Raw genomic sequence first — 16,865 nt, 5'->3', positions numbered from 1 at the left:
GTATGAAATCCACACATAATCCAAACTGGGAGCCAAACAAAAAAAGGATGAGCACCAGAGAAGAGTTTTCATCCACGCCAGGATGTCTTTTTTTTTTGAAGTGCACATATTCACACCTTGCTCATCAAACAGGGAGCAACAGCAAAACTTCAACACCTGATGTGAAACAGACAATCTGAAAAAAAGTGCAGCTTTCACAGAACCAACCCACTCCCAAAATGACCTCCGTGCACATCACTTCCCCTTTTCCCTGCAACACTCCCAGAGAGGACAAAGAGAAACTGGTGGTGAGGGGGAGGGGCGGAGAAAAATCACTTTATTGTGAATCGAGGCTAATGGAAACACAGCAAATGTTTCTGCTTTACATTCCCCCAAATAATCGACACCTTTATTAAAAATGCGTGCACACTCCCTGTCTACAAAACCATACTTCCAGGTGTTATATTTTGTGTACAGATTTATAATGGAAACTGTCTATGTAAACATGTCACACGTAATTAAACCTTTCCTCCAGTGGTGGCACTGCGGTGCCTCAGTTTTACGTCTCCCCAACAACTGAACCCGTACTGCAGAGAAATATCTTACTGAAAATCTTCGTCTGCTCGTCCTGGTCCAGTTATACCCGGCCCACTTATACCCGGCCCACTAACCCTACTTCACCCGAAGACTGCACCTGGGCTAGACTCCTTGTATAAAACACCTAAGGAAATTAATTATAAATCGTAGAATAATCCAGCACAGAAGGAGGCCATTTGGCCCATAGTGCCTGTGCTGGCTCTTTGGAAGAGCTATCCAATTAGTCCCACACACCTGCTCTTTCCCCATAGCCCTGCAAAAAATTTCCCCTTCAAGTATTTATCCAATTTCCTTTTGAAAGTTATTATTGAATCTGCTTCCAACGCCCTTTCAGGCAGCGTATTCCAGATCATAACAATTCGCTGTGTAAAAAATGATTCCCTCATGTCGCCTCTGCTTCTTTTGCTTACTTTATAAACTTTGATCACATTTCCATTTGCAAAGTAATAGGAAGCAGTAATGGCACGAAGGACAATTAGCATATTACCACGATGCTATAAAATTATTCGGGGCTGGGATTCTTTCCACTGAGCTCCAGGTAGCCTTGCACACCAATGCTCTAACTGGAAGGGTAGGCTGGACAAGCAGCGGGAAGCTTGTACCTAGAAGCTGCACGTTTTTAGCTGGTTAAACTCCAGCAGTAAAACCAGCAGAAACAAGACTGGACTCTTCCAACCTATGGGGAGAGTGTGTGCACTCCATAGGTCAGGCAGAGAGAAAGTCTACAGGTGTAGAATCCTACATAATGTAGTACAGAGACTCTTATTGAACATGGTGATGGGTTACAGCACATGTTGGATAGCCCGCTGACTAAAGAACGATAAAACTGCACTTACAATACCGCTCAATGTTGCACAATGTATTTCTTATACCACAATCTTAATGCATCACCTCAGAACGTTCCCACTAACAGACCCTAGTTCATTCCATCATATACCTCCGAAAGGGGGTTTTCATTAATACTAGGTCATGCATTAAATCAGCTTGATGAGTTCAGTGGAACAGAAGCAGAGCAGCTTCGTGAAAATTAGGTCTCCACCACAGCCAGAATAGCCTGGCCCAGGTCAAGTGATTTATGAGTGTAGTCGATGGCAAGGGAACTGCACCTTTGCTGTTAACTGTAAAAAAGTGACGGTAGATACTGCCAAGTCCCTGAGACGTTCTAATGTTCAGACCATTTTATTTTAAACTGTCTCTCTCCTTCTCCCCCTATCTAATCCCTTTATTTCACAACCACTCTATCTTCCCTCCTTCCACCCATCACTAAAAACAGAATTTCAGAATCTCAAGTAAAGCGAGGCGATGGGAATTCCACACATGATGCCTGCTCTCAGCCCGTCTCTATCCAGCATTTTCAAGGCTGTTGTGAAAAGCAAGGCACAGATCATAAAAAAGAAAAATGGGACTCTGGATTTTATACAGAGCGGTATTGAATATAAAATAAAGCAATATTGAATGTGTACATTTGGACTGTTGCATGCCATTTTAGGCACCCTATTATAGGGGGAAGCTTACAGCCGAGGCTCAAAACAATTGCGGCCTTTTTTCAATGAAATAGAGAAAGTCAAGGAGTCTAACAGAAGTTTTTAAAATCATGAAAAGTTTTGAGAGGTTAAATAGTGAAAGATTGAGCCCATTGTTTGGTAAGTCTGTAACCAGGGGGCACAGACCGAGGATTATCACTACAAGAACGAAAAGGGGAAAGCTAGAAGAAATTGTTTTTAACATAGAAGGTTTATTAGAACATGGAACGTTTGACGACAGGGGGCTACCGAGGCAGGGATTATAGCATGATTTAAAAGGGAATGGGATAAGTATTTGAAAAGGAAGAATGTAAAAGGGTATGTGGAAAGAGCAGTGAAATGGGATTACACTGCATTCTTCCAACTCTGGCCTCCTACGCACATCCCACCCCTTTCGCCCCATCATTGGCGGCCGTGCCTTTAGCCATCTAGGCCCTAGACTCTGGAAGTCCCTCCCTAAACCTCTCTATCTCTCCACCTTAAAACCTACCTCTTTAACCAAGCAATCAGTCACCCATCCTACTTTGGCTCTATGTCAATTTTTGTCTGATAACACTCCTGCAAAGCGTCGCGAGACGTTTTCCAATGTTAAAGGCACTATATAAATGCAGGATGTTGTTGTAAATAGCTCCAGTTGCACCAGCACAGGCCAAATGGGCTCCCACGTTTTACGCTTCTATAATAACAAACCTTTCCAAATCTCCAGGCCCATAAAATTCAAACAGCACAATGAGAAGTAGAAACACAAATAGGACCGAGTTGTCAGCTTCAGGGGCTAGACTAGCAGGGCTCAGCAGTCAGAGTTTTGGACACCCCTGCTTCAACTCACCTAGTTTAGCATCCAGCTGTATCCTGAGCTCTCCAATATGTCTAACTTCCCCATCAGATTATTCCAAATATTTATCGTCCTTCCAGTAAGGAAATACTAGTGCATTTCCCGTGATGTTGCTTAAACAGTACATCCTCAGACTTATCTTATCAAGAACAGATGTATTGTACAGTGTAACACACTATGTATTATGCTGCTGCTAAAGCATAACTGTAAGCAACTCAATGTGTCCCTTTAAGGCTGCTGTATCTTGTTCAGGTCAATTAGCAGCTAATTGGTCTTGGCAGATACTACTTTTTTTTTAAGTGTCACATCTGATGTGCACTGGAAAGACAGGAGAGTGAGAAAGAGAGCCACAGCGAGAGAGCAGTATCTTTTAAAATTACTTTTCATTCATTTAAATTCATGTTCCTTGATCCTGACAGCCAGACTAACATTGATGTAATATTTAGGTTTATCTTACTTGTACTATTTAATATTTTATATCCCTTGATGAGGATTCCCAACCTCCAACTCTCTAGACTGTAGAGCTTCGGTACCTTGTTCCTCACGGCTCATTCCCTTTACACTTGTTTTTTGCACCCTGTCCACGGCACGTACGTTCTTTTTGTGGTAACCAAAACAGTGATGAAGTCCAAGCAGTGCACCAAAAAGCCCAAGATAATCTCTATAGACTTATACACTACTGTTCTGGCTTTATATCCCAATGATCTATTGGCTTTTTTTTTTAATTGCTTCACCACACACACAAAGTCCACTGTTGCTTCTAGGCCTTTTGGTTAGTCTCCCCTGTTATTTCTACTCCATTTCCATCTTTGAATATGTACATTGTGCTTTTTATCCCCCCACCAAAATGCACAGTAGTTTACTTTTGCCAGTAATAATTTTGTTTGTCCAGCTGAAATGATCTAACAACCATCAGCAAATCATTAACTTCATCCTCTGCCTCTATTACCAAATTTGCAAACAACTGTTACATAAGGTTAAATCTCACGGGATCCAAGGTGAGGTAGCCAATTGGATACAAAATTGGCTTGACGACAGAAGACAGAGGGTGGTTGTAGAGGGTTGTTTTTCAAACTGGAGGCCTGTGTCCAGCGGTGTGCCTCAGGGATCGGTGCTGGGTCCGCTGTTATTTGTTATTTATATTAATGATTTGGATGAGAATTTAGGAGGCATGGTTAGTAAGTTTGCAGATGACACCAAGATTGGTGGCATTGTGGACAGTGAAGAAGGTTATCTAGGATTGCAACGGGATCTTGATAAATTGGGCCAGTGGGCCGATGAATGGCAGATGGAGTTTAATTTAGATAAATGTGAGGTGATGCATTTTGGTAGATCGAATCAGGCCAGGACCTACTCCGTTAATGGTAGGGCGTTGGGGAGAGTTATAGAACAAAGAGATCTAGGAGTACAGATTCATAGCTCCTTGAAAGTGGAGTCACAGGTGGATAGGGTGGTGAAGAAGGCATTCGGCATGCTTGGTTTCATTGGTCAGAACATTGAATACAGGAGTTGGGATGTCTTGTTGAAGTTGTACAAGACATTAGTAAGGCCACACTTGGAATACTGTGTACAGTTCTGGTCACCCTATTATAGAAAGGATATTATTAAACTAGAAAGAGTGCAGAAAAGATTTACTAGGATGCTACCAGGACTTGATGGTTTGACTTATAGGGAGAGGTTAGACAGACTGGGACTTTATTCCCTGGAGAGTAGGAGGTTAAGGGGTGATCTTATAGAAGTCTATAAAATAATGAGGGGCATAGATAAGGTAGATAGTCAAAATCTTTTCCCAAAGGTAGGGGAGTCTATAACGAGGGGACATAGATTTAAGGTGAGAGGGGAGAGATACAAACGGGTCCAGAGGGGCAATTTTTTCACTCAAAGGGTGGTGAGTGTCTGGAACGAGCTGCCAGAGGCAGTAGTAGAGGCGGGTACAATTTTGTCTTTTAAAAAGCATTTGGACAGTTACATGGGTAAGATGGGTATAGAGGGATATGGGCCAAGTGCAGGCAATTGGGACTAGCTTAGTGGTATAAACTGGGCGACATGGACATGTTGGGCCGAAGGGCCTGTTTCCATGTTGTAACTTCTATGATTCTATGAACTTTAACTTTGCAATTGTTTTCGGTATCCAGGTCATTTGGTTGACCAATTACTTTCACAATCAACATTTCGAATTGCAACAACCCATGGAATGGAAGTCACGCTCACATGGTACAGTGCTCAGGTGAGTACTACGTCCAGTTGTGGTCACAAAGACACAAGGAAGATATTCAGGCGTTGAAGTGAATACAGAGAACAGCCATGAGACTGATCCCCAGTGATAGGAAAAACTCTTGCTGTTTCCCACTGACAAGAAGTAACGTGTCAGTGGGAAGTTGCTGAGAATGCTGAGAAACAATTCTAACCTTTTCCAGTCCCCACCTAGAAACACCTTGGCTTCTCCCAAACCCGGGAGGAAAACAACCAAAGAGGTTAACTCCTTGATAAGGTACTCTCTGTTGCTCAGTCCAAGAAGCCATGACTCATGTTTAAGCCTTGACAGCAAGTGCTGGCCAGCTATTGGAATGCGAACGGCCTCACAGTCAAGCAGCTCAATTTACATACAAGCACACTCCACCAGAAGCCCCGGATGATGATCACTGAAACGAGAATCCTATCTGATTGTCCCACTCCCTGACCCGGGGCAAGCTCCAAAACCAACTACAGCATTCCTACCTAACTCAGCCAATTGGAAAATCTCAGCTCAGCTACTCACTGGATAAACATGTTGAGTTCTCAGATGTGGGACACTATGAGACAGCCACTATTAGTCGTATGCGTTTTCAATGAATGGCTCTTTGTTAAAGTTAGGGCAGAAAGTGTTGTGATGAAACTCAAATTCTTACTACGCTTCAAAGTTTACATCTGCATTAAACCTTGCCACACTTCCCCTGAATGTACAGTGTCAAAGTGGGGCACAGTTCCTCAGGCCCCACAGGTCCTGCTGACTCACCCCGATTGTCCATTCTTCGTGAGAGCCTGGACAGTGAGTGTCAGTGGGCTGTTCGACTGCAGGGACATCGCAACCCAGCCCAATCCCGTCTCAACCTAATGCACCATCACATGCACACTTTCTAACTGGGGTCACTGGATAGTGATCAGGAGCCCTGGTTTACCACTTGCCTCGAGTGTGTATCCATACCACTTTGGAGCATCCCCCTCCTTACCCCTGCTGTTGGTAACTCCTGGAAGGTTGTCTCAACAGTGTCACGGATATTTCAGTAATGTGTACTGTATGAAACTCTACGTCCAGTTCATGGTATGGTTTCCAAGTCTCTAGCACCTCAACCAGGTGACCATTCAACAGTTGAATAACGCAACTTTAACAGGTCAAGCAGGAGAGTCTCATGCCAGCTTCCAGATAACACAAGTTTTAAAAACTTAGATCCAGACAACCGCTGCACTAGGATGTAGTACTGGTGAATGCAGACCGCTCACTGGGGGAAGAAACAATTTGAGGGAATGAATTGAGACATCACACAAGTGCCACGCATAAAGCATATATTGGCGTGTAAACAAACCTAGTGATAAGACATATCTTTTTATCCTTTACAAACTAACCTAACTCTGAAAACCAAATAACTCCACCACACTATACAAGACCATAGTCTCTTTTCAAACCTCTGACAGTCTGGTCAAACTCCATTGGCTCCCTGTTCCCCAATGAATTGATCCCAAGCTCAGTGCCCTAGTTTTCAGATCCCCTCCCTGGCCTCACTCCACCCTACCTGACCAACCTCCTCCAAATATATATCCCTGCCTTCAAAAGCCTAATAAAGAGGCCGTCCTCTTCGACTGTGCTATCAGCTCCACCGCCTTACTTCTCTTTCTGTCTTTATTTCCTTCCTCCTGCTCTATGAAGCAGCTTTCTATATGTGAGGAGCACAACAGAAATGCAGTTTAATGTTGTTGAAAAAGTGAATTTTTCTTGTTATTGGATATTCGAAATAATCTGATACCACAGTGCAAATGACGTACTTTCACACACTGAATAGCAATCAGGGAGCAGACAATGCCTCCTCCCTAGCTTAGAGGCATTGTCTCAGCCAAGATCAATTAACTCAGCACAGACCGGGGAATCAAATGTAGTACATGTGCAATGGAGTGGCAAAAACCGCAAATGGAATGCTAAACCATGTTACTAGCTCAGTAGGGTATAAGTGGAAGAATGTCAGGCTGAAACTACACAGTGCTGTGGTCAGACCACACCTTGAGGATTAAGCTCAGTTCTGGTTAGCAAGACATGATGGAAACATTCAAGCCCATTGAGGAGGTGTAGATAAGACCCACAAAACTGATCAGTGATGTCAGAGGAATGAGTTTTGAGATAAAACTGGAGAAATGACTTGAAGGTAGGCCCAAAGAGTAGGAGGGCATTGGGCTGAAACCGGCAGCTGGCCAGTTAATAGCAGGCATAGGTCAGACAGCTTGGAGGTCACCCCCCACCCAGCAAAAAAGAACTTGCATTTCTATAGTGCTGTTCACAACCTCAGGACATCCCAAAGCACTTTACAGCCAAGGAAGTACTTTTGAAGTGTAGTCGCTGTTGCCATGTAGGAAACACAGCAGCCAATTTGTGCACAGCAAGATCCCACAAACAGCAATGTGATAATGACCAGATAATCTGTTTCAGTGACGTTGATAGAGGGTGAAAGATTGGACAGGACTCCAGGGAGAATTCCCCTGCTCTTCTTCCAATAGTGGCCGTGGGATCTTTTACATCCACCTGAGAGCGCAGATGGGGCCTCGGTTTATCGTCTCACCTGATTGACGGCACCTCCACCAGTGGAGCACTCCCTCAGTACTGCTCTGGAGTGCCAGCCTAGATTTTTGCGCTCAAGTCTCTGGAGTGGGACTTGAACCCACAACCTTTGGGGTTTGCAGGGTCTTGCAGGTGGAAAGGGGGGTGGGGGGAAGCCCGGGTCAGCAGAGCCCCAGACTTTCCTTGTGGGGATGAGGAGTTCTCCTATTCCTCTGGGCCCCACTTACTTTACAGGGCCTCTTCTTCCTGCAGACCAGGTGTCACTGAGCGGAAATCACAGGACCCAGATTTGCCCGGTTAAGATGGCCGGGGGTGGGAATCAACACGAGAACGAGACTTGTTTTTAGAGACGATTTCAACCGTATGGCCACCACCGTTCCCGCCAGGTGGGGTGGGTTAAAATCCCACCCCAATTTAAGAGGGATGTCAAGAGAAGCTTCTCCATGCAGAGAGATCGACAGTTGGAGTGATCTTCCGAGCAGGGCAATGGAGGTGAAAACCTTACATTCATTCAATATTCAGTTAACGAGTCATACAACACCAGGTTATAGTCCAACAGTTTTATTTGAAGTCACAAGCTTTCGGAGCTTTCCTCCTTCATCAGGTGATGAAGGGGGAAAGCTCCGAAAGCTTGTGATTTCAAATAAAACTGTTGGACTATAACCTGGTGTTGTAAGACTCCTTACATTTGTCCACCCCAGTCCATCACCGGCATCTCCACATCATCAATATTCAGTTAGGTGGTGCGATGGGGTGGGAGGGCCATTAGCTTCCACCAAAGTGGGCACAGGCTAGCAGAGATTTGTTAAAAAATTGATTAATAGTTTTTAATATGTGAAAAGATAGATGAACTTGTCATTCATTCATTCGCTGTTGTGGTTGCTGGGTATAAATTGGCTGCTGCATTTGGCTGCAGTGACTGCACTTCAATATTCCCATCAATTTATAAAGCACTTTGGTATGCCCCAAGGACGTGATAAGGTGCTATTTAAATGCAGCTCCACTGGGACCAGTGAAATGGGACTATAATGGCCCCACACTTTCCTATGTTTCAATTTTTTTTTAAACCATTACCTTTCCACATCTCTGCTGGTCTGGGTACAAACTTTCAGAACTTTTTAATACATATCTTGTTGTAAAATGTATCAACTGTTTTGCATAATAATTTATAGGAGTTATTTTCTGTCAACAGGTGAAACTGTCTCAAGCTAACATGCAAAATGAATTATTAGAATGTGGAACTCGCTACCACAAGAAGTATTTGAGGCAAATAGCATAGATGCATTTAAAAGAAAGCCAAACCCCAAAGGAATAGAAAGTTATGCTGATAGGGTAAGATGAAGAGGGGTGGGAGAAGGCTTGTGTGGAACATAAACACCAGCACAGACAAGTTGGGCCGAATGGCCTGTTTTTGTGCTATAAATTCCACGTAATGCTGGTGTTATTAGGTTTTTGCAGAAAAAACAGCCATGGACAACTACAGAGGTAAGGGACAGTATGAGACATAAGGAAAGGGCATACAAAAACGCAAAAAATGGCACAGATCCTGGTGAATGGGAAGGATACAAAGATCAACAAAGGTCACAAAACAGATAGTCAGAGCTACAAAAAGAGAGTATGAAAAGAAACTTGCAAGGGATATCAAAACCAATACGAAGAACTTTTATAGTTATATTAGGAAAAAAAAGAGGGTGGTCAGAAGCAGTGTTGGCCCCTTAAAAACTGAAAGTGGGGATATTGTCATAGATAATGGGGAAATGGCAGACATGTTGAATAATTACTTTGAGTCAGTATTTACAGTAGAAAAAGAGGATAGCATGCCAGAAATCCCAAGAAAACTATTACTGAATCGGGGTTAGGGACTCAATAAAATTAACATAAGTAAAACAACAGTAATGAAGAAAATAATAGCACTAAAGAGTGACAAATCCCCAGGACCAGATGGTTTCCATCTCAGGGTTTTAAAGGAAGTAGGTGAGCACATTGCCGATGCCCGAACTATAATCTTTCAAAGTTCTCTAGATTCAGGAACTGTCCCTCTAGATTGGAAAATTGCACACGTCACTCTGCTTTTTAAGAAAGGAGAGAGAGGGAAACCAGGGAATTATAGACCAGTTAGCCTAACATCTGTTGTGGGGAAAATGCTGGAGTCTATAATTAAGGATAGGGTGACTGAACACCTCGAGAATTTTCAGTTAATCAGAGAGAGCCAGCATGGATTTGCGAAAGGTAGGTCATGCCTGACAGACCTGATTGAATTTTTTGAAGAGGTGACTAAAGTAAAGTAGTGGACAGGGGAATGTCAATGGATGTTATTTATATGGACTTCCAGAAGGCATTTGATAAAAGTCCCACATAAGAGACTGTTAGCTAAGATAGAAGCCCATGGAATCGAGGGAAAAGTATAGACTTAGTTAGGAAGTTGGCTGAGCGAAAGGCGTCAGAGAGTAGGAATAATGGGTAGGTACTCACATTGGCAGGATGTGACTAGTGGAGTCCCACAGGGATCTGCCTTGGGGCCTCAATTATTCACAGTATTTATTAACGACTTAGATGAAGGCATAGAACGTCTCATATCTAAGTTTGCCGATGACACAAAGATTGGTGGCATTGTAAGCCGTGTAGATGAAAACATAAAATTACAAAGGGATATTGATAGATTAGGTGAATGAATTGCATTTGCCACAGTTTTGCTCAATGTAGGCAAATGTGAAGTCATCCACTTTGGATCAAAAAAGGATAGAACAGGGTACTTTCTAAATGGTAAAAAGTTAAAAACAGTGGCTGTTCAAAGAGACCTTGGGGTTCAGGTCCATAGATCATTGAAGTGTTATCAACAGGTGCAGAAAATAATCACTAAGACTAATGGAATGCTGGCCTTTATATCTAGAGGACTAAAGTACAAGGGGGCAGAAGTTATGCTGCAGCTATACAAAACCCTGGTTAGACCGTACCTGGAGTACTGTGAGCAGTTCTGGGCATCGCACCTTCGGAAGGACATATTGGCCTTGGAGGGAGTGCAGCGTAGGTTTACTAGAATGGTACCCGGATTTCAAGAGTTAAGTTACGAGGAGAGATTACACAAATTGGGGTTGTATTCCCTAGAGTTTCGAAGGTTAAGGGGTGAGCTGATCAAAGTTTATAATTTATTAAGGAGAACAGATAGGGTGGATAAAGAGAAACTATTTCTGCTGGTTGGGGATTCTAGGAGTAGGGGGCACAGTCTAAAGATTAGAGCCAGACCTTTCAGGAGTGAGATTAGAAAACATTTCTACACACAAAGGGTGGTAGAAGTTTGGAACTCTCTTCCGCAAACGGCAATTGATACTAGCTCATTGCTAAATTTAAATCTGAGATTGATAGCTTTTTGCCAACCAAACGTATTAAGGGATATGGGCCAAAGGCAGGTATGTGGAGTTAGATCACAGATCAGCCACGATCTTATCAAATGGCGGAGCAGGCACGAGGGGTTGAATGGCCTCCTCCTGTTCCTATTCGGGATTGGTTTGTAAAGCGCATTAAAGTTTGTTATTTAGATATTTAACATTTACTTTTGTTATCCACTCACTGGAATTCCCTTCCCACACCCCTCCACCTGTCCTGTCCTCTTCTCCTCTCTTCTCCTTTAAGACCGTCCCAATAACCCACCTCTGACTAAGCTTTCGGTCACCTCTCCTAATCATTCCTTCACCTCTCCTTTCACTCAGCGTTCCTTTTCGCTCATGATTTGGTGAAACAACTTCAGGAGGTTTGCCTACCTTAAAGGCACTATAGTAAATGATAAAAGTTGTCATATTTATATTAAATGATAAAAAGTAATTTTAAAAATTGGGTTTATCAATGTTAAATTCCTGCAAAATTTAAGAACCTTGGATTTTTATTACATTAGAAATTACAAATTTTAAGAATCAAATATATTCTTACTCTACAAACTATTAACAGGTGCAAAATTTTAAAACCCTTATAATCAATTAAATATCCCCAATACATAAAAATATTTTTTAAACTTCATAAACGAAGTAACGATTGGCAACACACCCATTTTAATGGGTGAAGTATTTATCAATACTTTTAAAATTATATATATATATTGCACTATATATAATTTTAAAGATTATTTAACTATTTATATGTATGATTTTATATTACATTTTTAAAGTAATAAATAAAAATATTTTACTTCATAGATGTTTTTAATCGAGGCCAGATTTAAGAACTTTGCAATTTGTTGGATTATATATTTTTTTTAATTTGCATTGAGTTTGATTTTTGGATATATTATAAGTGGATAATAACATATAAAAGCTATGAATAAATGATGATCTTGGGGTTCTCACCGAATCGGGCCCAGTCGGCGTTGCCCAGCGAGTCCATCACCGAGCAGAATTCACACATGATGCTGGCGGGTACTTTGTAGACAAACTCCGACCCCAGGCTCCGCTCGGACATTTTCCCTGGCGCCCCGCGACCACGCAGCCCGATCGACGCCAGTCCCGAGGCCTCATGGAGGGGCCCCTTTTTCCCCACCACCCACACGCCGTCGTCCCGTTTTACCTCAGGCGAAGACCGGACGACGAGCTAACGGGTCGGCCGCGAGCCGAAGGCGCGGTTCCTATGGCAACCCAACACCTCGCGCTCCAGCCGACCTCCGAGCTCACGACAACCCGGGCGGAGCCGAGCCCGGCCTTTTGCGCCTCGCCGATTGGCCGTCCGGCGAGCCACGCGAACCCGCCTCATTCGCCGGCCGCGCCGTCAATCAATCAATCAAGCCCCGCCGCCGGACCGCGCACGTTGCCCGACAAAGTCCCGCCCACTTCTCGCTCATTGGCCGGGGCGGCTGCCAATAACGCGTGGCGTTAGCCGGATTGGGTGACAGCTCGCCTTCGGCCGCCGCTGGGTTTTTTTTCTCTTGCCGCCACGTCACCCCGACCCGCTAATTCCCATTGGCCGGCCGTTTGGCGCGGCGCCGCACTCTGATTGGTAAATCAGGCTGTCAATCCAAACCTCGTGGGACAACCTACGCTGCGGAACCCGCCCACATCGTCCCTTGGCTAAATGGTTCGGAATGGGAGTGATTTGTCATGTCGCTTGTCAATCTAATTCAGCTGACTAGCTTCTCAACAACATTTGCTAGATTCACTGGCCCTTAACTTTCTGTGGTCGTTCCTCTTTCTGAAAAGTGAAAGTGTCAACAAAATCATCAAAAGTAATTTTTGTTTTCACTGCATCAGAGTATTATACAGCACAGAAGGAGGCCATTCAGCCCATCGTGCCCATGCCGGCTCTTTTCGTAGAGCTGTCCAATTAGTCCCACTCCCCATACTTTTCCAAGTGCCAGTTAATCTTGTCCATGATTATTGTCTCTAAAAGTTTCCCCACCATCGACGTTAGGCTGACTGGCCTGTGATTGCCGAGTTTATCCCTCTCCCCTATTTTGAACAGGGGTGTAACATTTGCAATTCTCCAGTCCTCTGGCACCATCCCCATATCTAAGGTGTGGAGATGCCGGTGATGGACTGGGGTTGACAATTGTAAACAATTTTACAATTGTAAACAATGTTACCAGGGCTGGAGCGCTTCAGCTATGATGAGAGACTGGGAAGATTGGGTTTGTTTTCCTTGGAGCAGAGGAGGCTGAGGGGGGACATGATTGAGGTGTACAAAATTATGAGGGGCACAGATAGGATGGATACTAAGGAGCTTTTTCCCTTCGTTGAGGGTTCTATAACAAGGGGGCATAGATTCAAGGTAAAAGGCGGGAGGTTCAGAGGGGATTTGAGAAAGAACTTTTTCACCCAGAGGGTGGTTGGAGTCTGGAACTCACTGCCTGAAAGGGTTGTGGAGGCAGGAACCCTCACAACATTCAAGAAGCATTTGGATGAGCACTTGAAATGCCATAGCATACAAGGCTACGGACCAAATGCTGGAATATGGGATTAGATTAGACAGGGCTTGATGGCCGGCACGGACACGATGGGCCGAAGGGCCTCTATCCATGCTGTATAACTCTATGACTCTACAACACCAAGTTATAGTCCAACGATTTTATTTGAAATCTACAAGCTTTCGGAGGCTTCCTCCTTCCTCAGGTAAATGACATTTACCTGAGGAAGGAGGAAGCCTCCGAAAGCTTGTACATATCTAAGGAGGATTGGAAGATTGTGGCCAGTCTCCGTAATTTCCACCTTTACAATGGTTACATTTAAATATCTTCAAATATGATCAAGATTGAAATATATATCTTTATTTAAAAAAATAACAACCACAATTAAATAACTAATAAATCCAATGAGGAATTCAGGAGAAACCTTTTTCACCCAGAGAGTGGTTAGAATGTGGAACTCGCTACCACAAGTAGTTGAGGCAAAATAGCACAGATGCATTTAAGGGGAAGCTAGAGAAGTACATGGGGGAGAAAGGAATAGAAGGATATTCTGATATCCATGGCCTTGCCCCTCCCCATCTCTGTATATTGAGTTGAGAACGCCTCAAATTAAATTTCATACCGGATTCTCAAAGCCAAGAGAGAGAGAGAGAAAGGGGGGGACTTTAGACTTATTGTCAGACCCCCATCTGGAGATACTGCGTTCAGTTCTGGGCACCGCACCACAGCAATGGTTTATTGGCCTTGGAGGGGGTGCAGCACAGATTCACCACCACGGTATACCAGGGCTTAAAGGGTTAAATTACGAAGACCGGTTGCACGGGCTTGGTTTGGATTCCCTTGAGTTGAGAAGGTCGAGGGGTGATCTGATAGAGGTGTTTTAAAGGATTCGGTAGGGGTGGATAGAGAGAAACTGTTTCCTCTGGTGGGGGGAATCCGGAACCGGGGGGGGCGGGGACGACATAACCTGAAAATTAGAGCGAGGACGTTCAGGAGTGAAATCAGGAAGGACTTCTTCACACAGAGGGGAGTGGAAATCTGGAATTCTCTCCCCCCAAAAAAAGCTGTGGTTGCTGGGGGTCAATTGAAATCTTCAAGACTGAGATCGATAGACTTTTGTTAGGTGAGGGTATCGAGGGATATGGAGCAAAGGGTTATGCTTCATCAATGACCTTCTCTCCATCATAAGGTCAGAACTGGGACTGTTTGCTGATGATTGCACAGTGTTTAGCTCCATTTGAAATTCCTCAGATAATGAAGCAGTCCGTACCCACATACAGCAAGACCTGGACAGCATCCAGGCTTGGGCTGATAAGCGACAAGTAACATTTGCGCCATACGAGTGCCAGGCAATAACCATCTCCAACAAGGGAGAGTCCAACCTCCTCCCCTTAACATTCAACGGCATTACCATCGCCGAGTCCCCCACCAACAACATTCTCCGGGGAGGGGGGTTGCCATTGACCAGAAACTCAACCAGTCACGTAAATGTCGTGGATACTACAGCAGGTCAGAGGCTGGGTATTCTGCAGAGAGTGACTCACCTCCTGACTCCTCAAAGCCTCTCCACCGCCTACAAGGCACAAGTCAGGCATGTGATGGAATAATCTCCACTTGCCTGGATGGGGGCAACCACTGTCGTAGGAAGGGAGGGATAATCGAAGGTGTACCACCACCCTCCCAGGGATTGGGGGTGGATGGGAGGGCAGCGTTCCTGAGCAGCACTGGCTGAAGCCTGCAAGTTGGTGCCTCCATCGAGGAAGAAATTGAAAAGCAAACCATGACCACAGCAGTGCGTTTTTCCAAATGTGATTCGGAATCATCAGAGCGACGTTGAAGAAGATTCTGGAAAGGAAAGCGTGTTTGTCCCATCGAGTCCACTCTGTGCCAACGAGCCTCTGCAATTTGCACCGATTCAAATGCTCTGAAATGAGACAAATTACCTTTGATGAAAGGTCATCGACCTGAAACTTTGACTCCTTTTCCCTCTCCACAGATGCTGCCTGACCTGCTGAGTGTATTTCCAGCATTTTCTGCTACTATTTCAGATTTCCAGCATCCGCAGTGCTTTGCTTTTGTCAAATCACCAAAGCACTCTCTCTGGTGGCAAAGTGAATAACTGCACCACACAGTGTGGTGCTGAGCCATATGTCAGGGGAAGGCTCCAGGTTCCAAGCCGAGCATATGCCGGGATAGTTGATCTTAGCCAGGGCTGATTGAGAGGCCCTGCAACATCCGCGCACTGGGGAGGGAAGAAAATCAGCCAGGGCTTCCCACTCTTGTTAGGTTGTCAGCCGTGGGTCCCTCTCTCGCCTCTGAGTCAGAAGGTCGTGGGTTCGATGCTCCACTCCAGAGACTCGAGCCCCATAATCCAGGCCCGACACTCCCCCTGGCGTCTGTACTGAGGGAGCGCTGCACTGTCGGTAGGTGCCATCTTTTGAGACGAGACGTTAAACCGAGGCCCCCGTCTGCCCTCTCAGGTGGGTTAGACCGCACCTGGAGTACTGTGAGCAGTTCTGGGCACCGCACCTTCGGAGGGACATATTGGCCTTGGAGAGAGTGCAGCGTAGGTTTACTAGAATGATACCCGGACGTCAAGGGTTAAGTTACGAGGAGAGATTACACAAATTGGGGTTGTATTCTCTAGAGTTTCGAAGGTTAAGGGGTGATCTGATCGAAGTTTATAAGATATTATGTAAGCAATCTTACAACACCAGGTTATAGTCCAACAGTTTTATTTGAAAATCACAAGCTTTCGGAGGCTTTCCGAAAGCTTGTGATTTTCAAATAAAACTGTTGGACTATAACCTGGTGTTGTAAGATTGCTTACATTTGTCCACCCCAGTCCATCACCGGCATCTCCACGTTATAAGATATTAGGGGGAACAGATAGGGTGGATAGAGAGAAACTATTTTCGCTGGTTGGGGATTTTAGGAGCAGGGGGCACAGTCTAAAAATTAGAGCCAGACCTTTCAGGAGTGAGATTAGAAAACATTTCTACACACAAAGGGTGGTGGAAGTTTGGAACTCTCTTCCGCAAATGGCAATTGATACTAGCTCAATTGCTAAATTTAAATCTGAGATAGATAGCTTTTTGCCAACCAAAGGTATCAAGGGATATGGGCCAAAGGCAGGTATGTGGAGTTAGATCACAGATCAGCCACGATCTTATCAAATGGCGGAGCAGGCACGAGGGGCTGAATGGCCTACTCCTGTTCCTATGTAAAAGATCCCACGGCCAC

The 16,865-nt window shown here is 44.5% G+C and overlaps 1 protein-coding gene across 2 annotated transcripts in view; it reads right to left on the bottom strand.

Moving 5' to 3' along the window:
* Positions 1 to 15,610, bottom strand: part of irak1 (interleukin-1 receptor-associated kinase 1) — a 65,219-nt gene extending 49,609 nt beyond the window's left edge. Inside the window, exon 1 of one of the 2 annotated variants that reach the window (XM_067976189.1) lies at positions 15,566 to 15,610. Coding sequence is in view for 1 of the 2 variants with exons in the window: in XM_067976188.1 (XP_067832289.1) it covers positions 12,076 to 12,187 (112 nt within the window). In the remaining variant the exon portion in view is untranslated. Of the gene's footprint in view, positions 1 to 12,075; positions 12,419 to 15,565 lie in introns of those variants that run through there. The other variant, XM_067976188.1, reaches the window with a different exon arrangement.
* Between the last annotated feature and the right edge of the window lie 1,255 nt (positions 15,611 to 16,865).

Source organism: Heptranchias perlo, chromosome 45, assembly GCF_035084215.1.
Source record: "Heptranchias perlo isolate sHepPer1 chromosome 45, sHepPer1.hap1, whole genome shotgun sequence".
NCBI lineage: Eukaryota > Metazoa > Chordata > Chondrichthyes > Hexanchiformes > Hexanchidae > Heptranchias > Heptranchias perlo.
This window is presented reverse-complemented; position numbering and strand designations above follow the sequence as displayed.